The sequence below is a fragment of the Cebus imitator genome, unplaced genomic scaffold (assembly GCF_001604975.1).
Source record: "Cebus imitator isolate Cc_AM_T3 unplaced genomic scaffold, Cebus_imitator-1.0 Scaffold46, whole genome shotgun sequence".
Taxonomy (NCBI): domain Eukaryota; kingdom Metazoa; phylum Chordata; class Mammalia; order Primates; family Cebidae; genus Cebus; species Cebus imitator.
In genome coordinates, this window is record NW_016107361.1 from 4,785,358 (window position 1) to 4,802,690 (window position 17,333).

Below are 17,333 nucleotides of genomic sequence, written 5' to 3' on the forward strand. Positions count from 1 at the left end.
CTCCCAAAGTGCTGGGATCACAGGCTTGAGCCACCGCGCCCGGCTTGATTTCCCTTCTTTTGAGTATATACCTAGCAGTGAGATGGCTGGATGGCATGGTAGCTCTACTTTTAGTTTTTTCAGGTACCTCTAAACTGTCCTATAGTGATTATACAAACTGAGGTGAGATTTTTATCCTTTCATATGTCTTGGGCTCCTAAATAAACTGTTTTGGAGGAAAATCATTTTTATTTTCCTTCAGAAGTTGTAAGTTTCTACTGTATTGTACCATACTGATAATCAGACACTCAGAGACACTATCATAATACCAAGAATAAAATTAAAATGTAAATTTCCTGGTTTTGATTTTTAATGGTTTTTAAGGACAATGAGACTTACAGGGGGTGTATGCCTCTAGTCCTAACATTTTAAAATCAACATGTCTGATCAGGAAATCAATTAGAAAAATTCACATCTTTCAATTAATCCCATTTCTCTCCTTATCAATAATGACATAATTGCTCATACATGAACACTGTGGTAATTCACTCAGGGTGATAGCAAAAACATTAAAAATTATTAGCAATAGCTTTAACAAATAACCACAAACCTTGGAAGGCTGAGAGGTTTTTGCATAGAAGTTTTGGCTAAAGGCAGCCTAAATCCCCTCTACATTTAGCTAATAAGAAAAGCAAATAGCTAGGATATGTGGGAGAGTTTATCTGCATAACTTGTTTACTCATTCGGTCCTAAAACTAACCGTTGAGCCAGATGGTCCTCTTGGGGGAGGTAGATCAGGGAGATTACCCTCTAAGGGTGTTTGCATTAGGCCCTGGAATCTGGCCTTAATCTTTCTCCACAAGTGTGTTGACTTAGAGCCTCTGTTATTAAATCTGTACTGAATAAATGCGGAGAGGGCCAACTGGTCAGAGTGGTGTAGCTGCAATCTCTCTGTGTGAGCGGCACATGACCCCCTAGCCCACTCGTTCACCGGAAATTTGTGTCTGAGTACATTCATTCATCTATCATGCAGCTGGGGTCTGTGGGATGGATCCTGGCAGTAATTACTGAACATGTACTTTTGTTCAATAATTACTGAAAAAAAAGTATTGCTGACCTCACTATGTAACATACTATACAATTATGTTATGTTTATAATACCAATGAGCAAACAAGCAATACATATTTCAATAAGTAGAAATTATAGTAAATTTATGATTATTTAGTACAAAGATGCATAGGAGGCAAATAAATTTAAAATATGGAAGCTTCCAGGACCCTTGTGTATGCTACTTCCTATCTCTGAACACTCTTTCCATGTACTCTTCACATGCAGGGTATCTTCTGCCCATCTCCTAGGAGACCTCTGACCATCTTTCTTAAGTAGCTGTTCCTCTGTTATTCTTCTATCTGAACCCTATTATAAGGGTATAATTGATACTAATTATCATAATTAGTAATTATGTATTGGTCTCCTCCACAAAAGTATAAGCTTCATGAGCCACGTGACCATATGTATCTCACCTCTCACTGCATTCACAGCAACTGGTAGATGCACAATCAATATTGTTGAATGAACTCCTTATTTACATAGCATATTTTTTTTAAATCACATATTTCAAAAACTCTGAGCCAAAGGAAAAAAAGAAAGGTTCCTGGATTTCAAAACTAGAACTACTCTTGATTATTTAAGTCTTACCTTTACCAGAAGCTAGATATGACATTTTGCAAATCTCTTAAAATTTCTGGACTTCAGATGTCACATTATTTGAAAGGCAGTGAAGCTAAATCAAACAATCTCTTAAGATTCTGCATGGCTCTAAGAGTTACAATTTTATAATATATAAGGTATTTTTAAATACTAAGTGATAGTGGTATAAAACACGTTAAGACAATACAAAATTAAATAATCATTTACTTTTTGTAAATCAAACCAAGCATGCAAACCAACAGTAACATAACTAGGTCTTTATGCTGCTGAGTCATAAATGACATACGTTTGGCATTTTTTCCCATACTTTTTTTTAATACAAAAGTCAAGGACTACAAATCAGGAAATGATTGGTATTATACACGTTTGAATAAACAGACTTTAGAAGTAATGAGTGAAGATATATAACAGACTAATGGTTTGTGTTGTATTAAAGTATATTTAGTGTATATTATACAATACAAAATTTGAGTGTATTAAATACACTGAATACACCAAAGTACACTAAATGTATTTAATGTATCATATTCCATGTATTTAATACTTTAACATTTATTGTAAAAATTTCCAGTGGTTGGTTTTATTCCTTTCATTCTGTATTTTTTAAATAAAATTTTGCAATAGCTACATTTCAACTAAGACCTGCATTACTCATACAGGTTTGAGCTCTGTTCTTGTTAATGTGTGAATTTAAAATCACATAAAAGCCATTCTTGAAGTATATTTTTCACTTCATATTTTTCAATTATGGGAACCAAAGCTATCAAATGATTTATCATGTAATTTATTTTTTCACTGTCTTTAGATGTTTTAGAGACATCTAATTCAAATTATACAAATTTGATTTTATTCTCATATTTTGATATGACAAATACTGTTATTTCTATTAAGTAAATATTCAATATAATTCTATTAATTTTTAAATTATTTAAGAATCCAAATATCTAACATAGACTATTTTTGGTATGTGGGAAGAAATGCAGTTTCACTTTTCTTACTTTCAAATAACACAGTACAGGAAACTAACAAAGTGTTGCGAAGTAAAGATAATGTAAGTTTATTATTAAAACTAGAAAAAAATTGCTTTTAATTATATATGCATATTTAAACACATGTGTAGATATATAGATATATCTACACATGTACACAATAAAAGGAAATGCTTAAGAAATATTAAGAAATTAAAATGCAAACATTTGCCCTAGAATCCCTTTCAGACTACGTATTCAGCAAAATATGTTAACATATAATTCAAAGGCAAACTTCAACCCTACCAATGTCTGCGTTAATAAAATTTACCAGTAACTCTTTAGTTATATAAATATACTTAACAGTTTTAAGGTTATGCCTTGATTCTAACAATAAAAACTCAGTGGTAACAAAGGTTAATAAGAGTTGGATTAAACAGTTCTCATCCCCTGAAAAGCTTGGCATACTTACCCCTGCTAACTTACTCTCTAAAGAATGCTGTTAAAATCATAAGATCAAGCAAACAAGATAATCGAAAAAGACAGACGCTATGGACTCAGCAACTCATATGTTTTCTACCATTTACTAAGTATGTGATTGTAAGTAAGTTATCTAAACTCTGCTTTAGCCTGAATGTAAAACACAGGCTACTATACAAAAGGCACAGAAAGATAACATTCAATGAGTTACATATATATATATAAATAAGATATATATAATATATAAATATATGTAAGATATATATGTTAACTTATATATATATATGTTAACTCACTGAATGTATATACACTGAATATAAAATATCCAGCATAATATGTGGCACAAAGTAAAAACTCCAGAAATATTACTTTCCATGTATCCACTACCCTTCAAGGCTCCTCTCTTACATCCATTGTCCTATCCTGATAAACATAAACAGGTAGAGGAACATAGATTACACACCCATTATGTAGATAAACACAGAGACAAAGATTTGAGTCAAGAAAACATGCCAAAAATTCAAAGAATCTCACAACTTCCAGATTAGGGAGCCCCTAAAGATCATCTCCAACAACCTATAGTCAGAAACTCTGGTGAGAGGGTTAGCATTTTTTATTTTCTTTCTTTATATCCACTACATTTTAAAACAGGAGTCATTTATAATGTGTGCTTTTGCAAAATTATAAAAACTAGAGCCTCTTGGTCATATACGAACATGTGAAAAGATTCACACACAAAACAGAAAAGCAAAAGATAATTCTTTTGTTTAATTTTATATGTGCAATGGGTGATGTTTTATTTTATCATTCAAATAAAATCTTCTGTTAATGCAACACTAAAAATTTGCAGATTTAGTAAAGGAATGATTGGAGTAACTCAAGTTCTCCTGTTCTCACCTTTAAAAGGCTCATTGATTCCCATTTGATTTTGCAATGGACTCACTGTTTCTTGCTGCCAAAATTCAGACATTGAAAACCCCTAATACAATGGTATTAGGAGGTGGTGGGCTTTGGAAGGCAATTAAGTCATGAAGGTAGAGCCCTTATCAATGGGATTAGTGCCTTTATAATAGAGATCCCAGTGAGGTCTTTCCCTCTTCTGCCATGTGAGGTTACAATGAGAAGATAGCAGTACGCAGTCTGGAAGACCGTCCTCACAAGAACCCAATCATGCTGGCACCCTGATTTCAGATTTACAGCCTCCAGAACTGTGAGAAATAAATTCTGCTCTTTGTTAAGTCACCTAGTCTATGGTACATTGTTATAGCAGACCAAACTGACCAAGACAAAAATTTAACACCAAATTGTAATAACAACTATAGTATAAATGAGAAAAGTAGCACTCTTAAAATTTGATGTGGTAGAATAGAATAGAATAGAATAGAACGTCACACCATTCACTGAAATAAAGAATACTAAGAGTGAACCAGGTTAGGTTGTGTTTGGTTGGGTTGTATGGAGATTTTTTAATTCAGCCTTAGACATGGGGAATTTAGGATACTTCTAAGAGATTCAAAGAGGCATAGCAATTAGGCAATTGGTTACATGGCCACAGAGTTCAGAAAATAAATCTGAGAGAGAGTAATAAATGGATCATCTTCAGGAAATCACTTAGGGAAAGTGTTCAGGGAGAGGAGTGAGACAGTCTAGGGCCATGCCTTCCATCAATCTAAAATGGATTGACTGAGTGGAGGAGAATGAGTTTGCAAAGGAGTGAGTTCCAAAGGCCAAGGGAGGAAAAAAAACCACAACACATGAAGTCAGTAAATTCAGATACTATTAAGCGGTCAAGAAAGATAGTTTCTAAATTTAGCTAGCGATGCAGGCGTCATTGTGATCTTAGAGATATCCATTTCCATAGCGATAGGGGAAAAAGCCAGACTTTAAAAACTAAGTGGGAATTGAGGAAATGAGTGAGCATAGTCACTCTTGGAACAAGTTTGAACAGAAAGCAAAGATAATACTTGGAAAAAAATACAGAGATTTTAAAAGGATTATCTGGGGTGGGCAGGGAGGTGGAGATTGTTTTTATGAGTCAAGACTAAAGTATATGTAAAAAGTGAACACAAGGACCCAGTTGGGAAGGAAAGGTGAACATAATATATAAATTATATAAAATCTGAGAAAATAGAGATGATAAAATAAAAAATAAACAGCATAAGAAACAGGCTTAGGACAAAGAACAGTTCCTCTATTGAAGTAAGGAAGGAGAACAAGCACAAATTTGGTGGGTCTGGAGCTCTAATCTCAGAAAAGAAGAAAAATATCACTAAATGTTTCTAATTTTTTTCTGGGATGTGGATGTCCATCTGCTGACTATGATGAGGGAGATATGTAATCAGAGATATGAAATAAGTGGAAAATATATGAAAAGTTGTACAGAAAGTAAGCACAGGTATAAACCAGAGAAAACCTATATATCACAAATTCCTTGAGAGTCTTTTAAGAGTAGGTGGGAGTATAATAGCAAGAAATCTATAGTCTAGCCAGGATTAGAAAAACCACACCAGCAACCACAGTTGTAGACGCAATTAATAAAGGCAGATTAGAAACTTGAATTTTAGATTAAAATTTAAATTTTTAAGCAGTAGAAAGCATAATGAAGTCAGTAAAAGAAGAGTATACCAACACAAGTAAAGTCTGTGGACCTAGGAAGATATTTTCAAATTCAGAAATAAGCAAGACAAAAGAGCACAGCTAATCCCTGAGTGGTTTTTATCTGTTTTCTAATCAGTCTGTTTGTTCCCTTCTAACACAGTAGAGCCAATTTATAGGTAATATTGGTCTGCCACTTTCTTAACCGGGAAATTCACAATGGGTCTGGTGAAAATGGATGTGGAGAAGTAAAGACAGCTTTTAACAATGAATTTTTGAAAGATAGTTCAAACTGTTAAAACATTAAGACATATGACCTGTATGCTGTATTTACAAAAACACATAATTATTCTTCCCAAAAACTCTACATTTTTTAAAACCACAGAATCATTTTTCTAGAATCCTAGAAATTAACTATACAAAGCTTTATATTTAAAATGAAAGTTTCTGTTTCTAGAAATATTATGTCCACAATGCCATGTGACTGAAGTATTTTTGTAAAATTACAATTAAACATTCTTCCTTCAAATTGTGTCTCTTTTACTCACTCAGACTTCTTCTCACAAGTCTCAGAAGATTCTTCAATTCTTTTCTCTAACTCCAAAACTGCCTCCTCCTTGTTTAAAAGCATCTGCTGTGTCTGCATAAGTTCTTCTGCTAACGTTTTCAACCTAGAATAAACAGTATCCTCAATAGCAATCAACACGTTAATTACATTAACTTTATACATATCAAAAAAGTATTAATGCATCTTATGTTGCAATGTCCAAAACTGTAGCCACATACAATTTGATTTAAACTAAAGTAAAATTTCAGTTTCTTGGTTGCATTAGCCACATTTCAAGTGCTAAACAGAAATGCAGCTACTGGCTACCTTATTCATAGTAGATAAAGAATATTTCAATAATCACAGTAAGTACTCAAGTAATACTGGTCTAGAGTTTTATTTCACCAAAAAGAACAAGAGAAGTAGGTAAAGAAAAGAGAACTTTGGTAGACATTGAGTAAATGGTTAAGTAGTATTATTTGCAGATGTTATCTCATTTACTCTTCACAACAATCTTGTAAGATACATACTATTTAAAGAAATGAAAGTGAGACTCAGTTATTTGAAATTTTAAATTCATGGTAAGCTCTTTCTATTTTCACATATTGTAATAATGCTTTAGGGGTATTTTCTGTATAGATTTGAAGACAATTTATTACATAAATTAATACACACCAGATAATTTATCTTTCGATAAAAATAAACCAGATAATTTATGTTTGGATAAAATGCATTGAGTCCATAATGGAAATATTTCTACCACAAAAACATACATGGCTATCATATCACTTTAAAATTGTTATCTTCAGCCTTTCAAAGCAAGACATAAAACCCAAAGATAAAAAAGAAAATATTAAATAATCTAACTCTATAATAATGTAAATTTATTTGAACTTAGATCATAAAGTCAAAAATAAAATTCATACTGAAGAAATACATGCAGTGCAAATGGCCAGGAAAAGCCCCTTTCATGCAGAAAAACTCTTAGAAAAAAGACAAACTAACAGGAAAATGAACAAAAAAAAAAAGGAAGTTCATCAAGACAAAATTAAATAATAAGCATATGACATTATTACAACTTGACTGGATATATGTTATTTTTCACCTACTAAAATTGACAGGCACGAAAAATACTTGTAATATCCAGTATTAGCAATATTATTTTTTAAAATGGAAACAATTATATACCACTGATGTGAAAATATTAGCATAAATTTTTCTGGGATCATCTTGGAACTGTCTCTCAAATTTTAAATTAGAAAATTCTTTGACCATCTAAAAATCTGTCTTTCAAAACACTTGTACAATATGAACAAAGTCTGTTCATACAAAAATATTTGCTGCAATATTTATTATAAAACAAAAAAATACATAAGATTTAAATGCCCTAGTATAGCATACAGCTACTAGGAAAGAATTAGGTACACATATATAAGATTTTTCTAAGACATAATTTTAAATTAAAAGACAAGATATAGCAGAATGCATATAGCATTGCTCTAATTATATTAAAGCACAGATACATGCATGTTGTGTGAACTGAATGGGGACCCCAAAATTCATCTGTTGGGGCCCTAACCCCCAATATAACGGTATTTGGAGATGAAGCCTCTGTGAGGTAAATAGGATTTGATGAAGTCATGAGGGTGGGGTCCTCAGCATGGGATTAGAGCCCTTATAAGGAGAAACAGCATGGAACTCACTATTTCTTCTCTCTCTTATTCCTCAAATACACAAAGAAGAAATCATCTGAGCATACCGCAAGAATTACCTATCTACAAGTTATGAAAACAGCCCTCACCAGTAGCCAACTCAGGTGGCATCTTGATCCTGGACTTCCCAGCATCCATATCTATGAGAAATAAATTTCTGCTGTTTCAGCCATCCAGCCTATGATAATTTGTATGACAGTCTGATATGGTTTAGCTGTGTCCCCACCCAAATTTCATCTTGAATTGTAACTCCCACAATTCCCATGTGTTGTGAGAGGAACCCAGTGGGAGGTAATTGAATCATGGGGGCAGGTCTTTTTCATGCTCTTCTCACAACAGTGAATAAGTCTAAAGAGATCTGACGGTTTTAAAATGAAAGTTCTCCTGTACAACTCTCTCTCTTTGCCTGCTGCCATCCATGTAAACATGACTTGCTCCTCCTTGCCTTCCACTGTGATTGTGAGGCCTCCCCAAATATGTGGAACTGTAAGTCCATTAAACCTCTTTTTCTTCCCAGGCTCAGAAGTATTTATTAGCAGCATGAAAATGGATTAATCTACAATCCAAGCAGACTAATATGTATATATTTATGTGGTATGTGTTTATATGTGAGTGCATAGGATAAGAAACAGATGACTACAAACCAAAGCTTTATCAATACTCTGAGAGGTGTGGAATTGGAGCGGGGGGGTGATTTAAGGCCAAAGAAGTTTTCATAGTTTACTATCTATATATCAATATTGTTTGAATCTCTTATAACAAGAACAGATTTTTTAGAATCATTAAATAATAGATAATACAGATAAGAAAAGCAGAAAACCTATCACACATAATCAGAAAATTCTAAATATAGCAATCAAGATTAGTTCATTTTCCACAATGGTTGAACTAATTTACACTCCCACCAACAGTGTAAAAGTGTTCCTATTTCTCCACATCCTCTCCAGCATCTGTTTTTGTCTCCAGATTTTTTAATGATCGCCATTATAACTGGCATGAGATGGTATCTCAATATGGTTTTGATTTTCATTTCTCTAATGACCAGTGATGATGAGCATTTTTTTCATATTTTTGTTGGCCTCATATGTGTCTTCTTTTGAAAAGTGTCTATACATATCATTCACCCAATTTTGATTGGGTTTGTTTTTTCCTTGTAAATCAACTTTGGTTCTCTGTAGATTCTGGATATTACCCCTTTGTCAGATGGGTAGACTACGAAAATTTTTTCCCATTCTGTTTAGACTGAAACAACATAATAAATTTCAGTAAGCCTCTGAGGGCATTCAATACTAAAGCAAAATAAAAGCAATAATACTTATAATAATGATCCAGAGTCATCAGGGAAAGGTCGGATTTCATATTTTTCTTTAATCATATGTATACATATTCATAAAAGATTTGTATCAGACCTAGTAAAATTATGTTTATTAATACCATGGAGATACAGGTTTCAGTTATTGACAGAATTCACTTACGTGGAATAGTTCATATTCTGACTATCAGATAAAGAAAACATTACTGTATTAAGATTCAAGATCATTCTCAAGAAAGCTACATTTCAACCACTGGCTCCAACTTTCTTATTAATTAATTAAAAATAAGTAAGTAAATAACACATAATGCTTTCCTGTTTATTAAACTCTGCCTTACATATAATCTCATTTAATCCAAATGAAAGTTTAGAACACAGAGCCCTACCTCAGAATCTGTCCCAACCACTTTTGAAACCCAAGTCTGGTGGGAACAGAAAAAACAACCAGCTTCTTATCACTGCCTTGAGCATGCTACATCAAAGCTGAATTTAATAAAAAGTGTTTCTTCTCCTTATCACTTTCTTGTTTTATCCTTTGCTTCTTTTCTCTGCACATTTCCTCATTCTCTTCTTCTCTTCCTGGTTAGTTTTCCATTCACCTCTCTTCTTACACCTTCAATCATTCACTTAAACAAGTGTTTATTTAGCACATTCCTTCTGTCAGACGCTCTGTTAGACAGTAGGGATATAATAATAAGCAAGTTTGCCCTCAGGAAGCTTACATTTTACTAGACAGATATCAAAGAAGAAAAGACAAATGATTTAGAAAAATAAAAGTGTAAGGGGAAGCCAAGAGCAGTGGCTCACACCTGCCACCCCAGCGCTTTGCGAGGTTGCGTGGGGTGGATCACTTGAGGTCAGGGGCTCGAGACCAGCTTGGCCAACATGGTGAAAATTCATCCCTACTAAAAATACAAACATTAGCCAAGCGTGGTGGCAGGCAACTGTAATCCCAGCTACTCAAGAGGCTGAGGCAGGAGAATCGCTTTAACCTGAGAAGTGGAAGTTGCAGTGAGCTGCGATTGTGCCACGGCACTCTAGCCTGGGCAACAGAGTAAGACTTTGTCTCAAATAAATAAATATATATATATATATATATATACCCACACACACACACACACACACACACACACACACTTGTCTCAAAAAGAGAGAGATAAATATATACATATATGGGGAAAGTATTTCCCCTTTCTTACCATTATCCCCTTTAAAAAAACAAAAACAAAAAACCTGTACTGTGTGAATTAAGAGAAAAACATTAGAGTAATTATAGTTCATGTATAGATAACATAATACATGTAAGAATAGTCCACAAATTTCAAAGTACAATGTTTACTATCATGTTATTACATTAACAGTTTAAATGAGAACACATAGATACAGGGAGGGGAACAACACACTGGGGTCTCGAGGGGGAGAGCAATGGGGTGAGGAAGAGCATCAGGATACATAACTAATGCATGGAAGACTTAATACCCGGGTGAGGGGTCGATAAGTGCAGCAAGCCATCATGGCACACATTTACCTATATAACAAACCTGCACATACTGCACATGTATCCGGAACTAAACTAAAATAAAATATACTAATAGTTCAAATAGGTTATTCTTTACATTTTTTAATTAATTATTGTAATATTACAATACAAAGCAGTTAAAAGTGATAGCATGGTACTGGCACCAAAACAGAGATATAGATCAATGGAACAGAACAGAGACAATGCCACACATCCAAAATCATCTGATCTTTGACAAACCTGACAAAAACAAGCAATGGGAAAAGGATTCCCTATTTAATAAATGGTGTTGGGAAAACTGGCTAGCTATATGCAGAAAGCTGAAGCTGCATCCCTTCCTTATACCTTATACATAAATTAATTCGAGATGGACTAAAATTTCAAATGTAAGACCCAAAAACATAAAAACCCTAGAAGAAAACTGAGGCAAAACCATTCAGGACATAGGCATGGGCAAGGACTTCATTATTAAAACACCAAAAGCAATGGCAACAAAAGCCAAAATTGAAAAATGGGATCTAATTAAACTTAAGAGCTTCTCCACAGCAAAAGAGACAATCATTAGAGTGAACCGGCAACCAACAGAATGGGCAAAAATTTTTGCAATCTACCCATCTGACAAAGGGATAACAGTATCTACAAAGAACTTATACAAATTTACAAAAAAAAAAAATCAGAAAGTAGGCAAAGGTTATAAACAGACACTCCTCAAAAGGAAACATTTATGCAGCCAAAAAACACATGAAAAAAAAGCTCTCATCATCACTGGTCATTAGAGAAACACAAATCAAAACCACATTGAGATACCACCTCATGCCAGTTAGAATGACCATCATTAAAAAATCAGGAGACAATAGAGGCTGGAGAGGATGTGGAGAAATAAGAACACTTTTACACTGTTGGTGGGAGTGTAAATTAGTTCAACCATTATGGAAGACAGTGTGCCAATTCCTCGAGGATCTAGAAATAGAAATTCCATTTTACCCAGCAATCCCATTACTGGGTATATGCCCAAAGAATTATAAATCATTCCGTTATAAAGACGCATGCACACATATGTTTATTGCAGCACTGTTCACAATAGCAAAGATTTGGAACCAAAACAAATACCCACCAATAATACACTGGATAAAGAAAATGTGGCACATATATACAATGGAATACTATGCAGCCATTAAAAAGGATGAGTTAATGTCATTTTCTGGGACATGAATGAAACTGGAAACCATCATTCTCAGCAAACTAACACAAGAACAGAAAACCAAACATGGCATCTTCTCACTTGTAAGTGAGAGTTCAACAATGAAAACACATGGACACAGGGAGGGGAACATCAAACATCAAGGCCTGTTGGGGGTTGAGGGGCTAGGGGAGAGACAGCATTAGGAGAAATACCTAATGTAGATGACAGGGTGAAGGATGCAGCCAACCACATGGCACATGTATACCTATGAAACAAACCTGCACATTCTGCACATGTACCCAGAACTAAAGTATAATAAAAAAGCAAAGTCATTAAAATGACCCTGCCTGGAAAAAGTTCATAAAATGACATAATACTTAATATTTATTGAGTACCAAGCACAGTTTTAAGTACTTTATAAATAAGCACTTAAATTTATGTAATTCTTACAACACCCTTATTGTCTTCATTTACATAGGAAAACTGAGGCAGAGAGGTAAAGCTTCCTGTCCAAGGTCACAGAGCTGATAAGTGGGAAAAGCTAATAATAGAGCCCAGACAGCTTAAAACCTGAATCCACACCCTTAACACCTAATATCCTGTCTTAATAATTACACATCCTAGAATTCATCCTATATATATGCTTCAACGAGTATACAAAGATATAAATACAAGAATGTTTATTGTATAATCACAATAAACAAAGGTAAATGTATCATTATGCTAATGATGCTTAATTCTCAGGTGCCTCACTTGCATCACCCCTTCCAAGACTCTATATTTAACTTTGCATTTGTAAGTTTGTATAGATTTTCTTAAAGATGTTCCCCTCACTCCAATTTCATAAGCTTAGAGTCCAACAAAACCTAGCTCTAACTCTGGCAATGGAAAAAACTAGAAATAACTAAATGCCTGTCAATAAATAACAAAATTAAAGAAATTATGTTATATACAAGTAGTAAAACACTGTACACATTAAGAAGAATTAATACACGTTAAAAAAAAAAAGAGGATGATGTAAAGGAATTTGTATAAAATAACTTGCTAACACAGAAGAAAACAACTGATACACATATGTATGCTTGTATGTACATGCTGGAAAACTACATACACTTTTTTCATGAGCTCAGTCTGGAAGACAGTAATGGTGGTCAACAAAAAGAAGAAAGGAAAATTTGGATTTTTATTGTATACTCTTTTGTAAGATTTTACAGATTTTACCATCTGCATGCATTAGTTAGGTAATTTTTAAAGATTTAAATGTATTAAAAGATACAAAGGCAGCCAGGCATGCTGGCTCATGCTGTAATCCCAGCACTCTGGGAGGCTGCAGCGGGTGGATCACTTAATGTCATTCAAGACTAGCCTGGCCAACATGGTGAAACCCCAGCTCTACTAAAAATACAAAAAATTAGCCAAGCATGGTGGTGCACACCTACAGTCCCAGCTACTCATAAACCTGAGGATAGAAAAGTCACTTGAAACTGGGAGGTGCAGGTTGCAGTGAGCCAAGATTGTGTTACTGCACACCAGCCTGGGCAACAGAGCAAGATTCCATCTCAAAGAGGAAAAAAAAAAAAGACACAAAGGCCAAAAATCTTTATTGTGGATAATAAAAAGTTTCCAATACTTATCCAACACTTTTTATATCATAATCATGTGATGTCATGATCTAAATCTTAAAACACTCTTAAAGGGACCAAACTTTCAATTTCCCAAAAAATTATGACTTGACAAATCATCTTAACTTTTATTTCTTACGTTAAATTTGCAAGGCTGTAACTTTAAGTGTGATATTTGGGTTAATTTAAAACACAGATGGACTTTACGGTTGCCTGAAGTAACTTTTCTGACAACTCTTTTTCTCTATTGCTGCAATATATATTGAAAACAAACTGTTTCTTGCCATCTCTGTTAAAGTATAATTGCAAGAGCATAGGATTTTATGTATGACATTCTACACTGTGACACAAATCTTTATGAGCTTTGCTCAAGAGTAAACAGAAGATGGCTTCTATAAGCAAGTTACGAGTTTATGTTAAATATAGTCACCTCCTAATACCCACTTAATCCACCTCCAATCCAACAAATCCATCTGCTTTCTTCCACACAACTTTGTTTCCTTTAATCAAATGGTCCTTCCAACATGTCGCCTAACTTCAACAATTTATATTTTTCCAAATCTTTCCAACTCACTCCAAAAGTATTCCCCTAACACACCCTGAGAAAATTCTAATACTGTATATGTTCAACCAGAGACCAACCTTGAACTAATAGTATAAATAAGAACAGATTTGGTAAAACCAAGGTTCTATGTAAGAGTTGAAGGAGTGAGTAGTGGAGTATTTGACACCCCATAAAATACAAGATTGATTCAGATAGTTGGATGAGTTAAACTGGTATCATCTTCTACAACAGGAGTCAGTAATCATTTTCTCACAAAAGCACAGAGAGTAAATATTTTAGACTTTGCCACCAAGAGGCAAAAGCAAGCATAGTATATAGGTATTTATATTACAAAAGACAAAAAAAATTCATAAATGTTTTGCTGGCAAATTCAAAATATAGTAATAACCGGGTACATGTTATTATAATGCCAGTCTCCTAATGAGAAGAATGAAAATCTTTTGATGGCCATAATACTTCCCATCACTGCAGTTCAAAGTTAGTGTTTATAATCAAAATCAACTGTAAATGTTCACCTGCTAATGCAGATATTTAATAAGATTTTATGTCTTTCATATTTGTAAATGTCATTTTCACACAGACTGGTACCGACAAATACCAACATCAATCCACAAGCATAAAATTTTAATTAAGAATATTCAGTGCTTAACAGGCATGGTGCAACTGCATAATAATCACAGTGTTTTTTTACCTAATTCAATAACAAAATAATCCACACTCTGCTGTGCCTTAAAAGTGCCACATTTGAAATCCATTTTTTCTTCTTTTGATACTATAGGCATGAACTGATAATAAAAATAAAATGCCAAAGTACACTGATACGTGTGGTACTCGAAATGCTGTTGAGTTATAACTGTGTCACTATGATTTGTATATTGCCAAGCAGCAATGTGAAGTGATGAGTGTAACACATATGGTCTTTGGCACAACTTCTTGGTTCTGCCACTGTAGCAGGAAATCACTCACAGACAGCAGGTAAATGAATGAGCATGACTGTGTCCCAACAAAACTTTATTTATGTACTCTGATAGTTAAACATCATGTAACGTATCCTTCCTTTGATTGTTTTCCAACCATTTAAAATACAAACAGCATTCTTAGCTTGTGGGCTGCACAAAAAATAGACAGCTAGCTGGTTTTGCCTCCTGGGCTAGAGTTTGCTGACTCATGCCCTACAAGATCCAAGAGAATCACTTTTCCACATAAAGAATTACCATTCTTCAATTGAGAGATCCTATTTATATTCTACTATAAAAGCTAAGCATGTTCTGATTTTAAATTTTGAGAAATGTACTGGAAAACATAAGGCCTGAGGCTAGATTATGGTTTAGAATACAAGACTATACATTTTACACAATCATGGTATTCAAATATATCTCCTACTGATAGGTAGTAACAACTTATAATAGAGACCACATTTGAAACCAGAAAACAGAGTCAACAAAATAACCAAATAGGATATTAATTCTTTACCATTGTATAAACATTAATCAAAATTCCTTCATTTGCAGACTAGTTAATGCTTATACTATTTTGGAATAGCCTGCTATCTCTAATTTGTCATACTTACTGATGTGTTGATTCAAAACTCCATTTAAGTTTGCAATAGGTCACAATTAGATGACTCATCTATCCATAATGACAAAAAGCACACAATGACACTTAAATATATTCTTCTAATGTTCAAAATTGTATAGACTTTATTTTTTCAAGTAATTTGATGAACTAAAATTACTGAATCCCAAATCATTCAATGACAAAAAGCACACAGCAGATACTTAAATATATTCTTCTAATGTTCAAAATTGTGTAGACTTTAGTTTTTCAAGTAATTTGATAAACTAAAATTACTGAGTCCCAAATTAGTCAATTAAATAGTAACTAGATGAGAAGAAATATTTGCACATATAATTTTAATCAACAGATGATTAAAAATAAATTAAGCACAAAAACCCTTTCAGCATTTCGAAAAGTAGATGCAAAAAAAGAGGCAGATGGAAGATAGGTGTTGGTAGGGAAGGAGAGAGATTATATTATAGATAATAGATAAAAAGAAAGCAACTTCAGATTTAAGCCTGAAAATAGTGTAGCCTAAAAGCATGTGTGATGCGAAGTACACATCCTTGAGTGTCCAGTACTAGAAGTTATCTGAAGCTAAGAAATACCCTTGGACCAGATGGTAAGATACCATCCAAAACTTTTCTATAAATAGGAGATAATCCTACACATAACTCAGTTTAACTCTCTTACGTATTTAGACCTTCATAAATCTGGTTGGTAGATAAATAATGAGATTACGATAAAGTGCTTTGTGGTACATATTCAGATGGGTAAAGGTAGTAACTTTATCATGCACATGTCATATTGTTAGATTTCCATTACAGAAGGATTAAGTAATCTGTCCAGGTTCACAAACATAATTTGCCAAGTTATACTCCAAAAATGTTATAACAACTTACATATTTAGCAACACTTTATAAGAGGGGTTATCTATCTGTACTTTACACAACACTGGGTATTATCCAATTATTTTATCTTTGCTAATCTGGTAAGTGAAATAGCCTACTTCTTTTTAATTTATATTTAATTGTCAATGAAGAATATCTTTTCCAAGTATTATTGGTAATCTGCATTTCTTTTTCCAGGAACTAACTGTTCATTTGTTTCTTTCACTATGAAAATAATATTACAACACAATCTACAACTAAATTTACAATATTAATGCCTTCAGGAAAGAAAGTATGTTTAACTTTAAAGTACTAATATGTCTAAAAAAGAAAGATTTTTCCTAAGTCTTAAATTATATTCAAAAAATACATACAGTTTTAATAGTATTACCTTATGTTTATTTGAAAGCGCCAACAGAGATACTGAAGAACTCTCTGGGAATAAAATTCTTGAAGAAACCGTAATATTAAACTCATATCCTGAATATAGGCACCATTCAGTGAGATGTGGCTAAAGTTTTATCGCAGTAAAATGTGAGCAATTAAACCTTCTATAACATTATCAAAGATTTATTATCTTTAATTTATTGCATTTTGTTTATTGCTTCATCACTGTAATTAAGAAACAATGATTTATGACCACAACTAATTTTTCTCTCATTAGACCACAGAAAGCTATAAAACAAATGCTCC

At 33.4% G+C, this 17,333-nt stretch overlaps 1 protein-coding gene across 7 annotated transcripts in view; it reads right to left on the bottom strand.

Moving 5' to 3' along the window:
• The window catches only part of FER (FER tyrosine kinase), a 485,340-nt gene that overhangs the window by 307,738 nt on the left and 160,269 nt on the right, over window positions 1-17,333 (bottom strand). For all 7 annotated transcript variants that reach the window (XR_001824818.2, XM_017527225.2, XM_017527227.2 and 4 more), the window contains one exon: window positions 6,282-6,404. Coding sequence is in view for 6 of the 7 variants with exons in the window: in XM_017527225.2 (XP_017382714.1) it covers window positions 6,282-6,404 (123 nt within the window). In the remaining variant the exon portion in view is untranslated. The remainder of the gene's footprint in view (window positions 1-6,281; window positions 6,405-17,333) is intronic.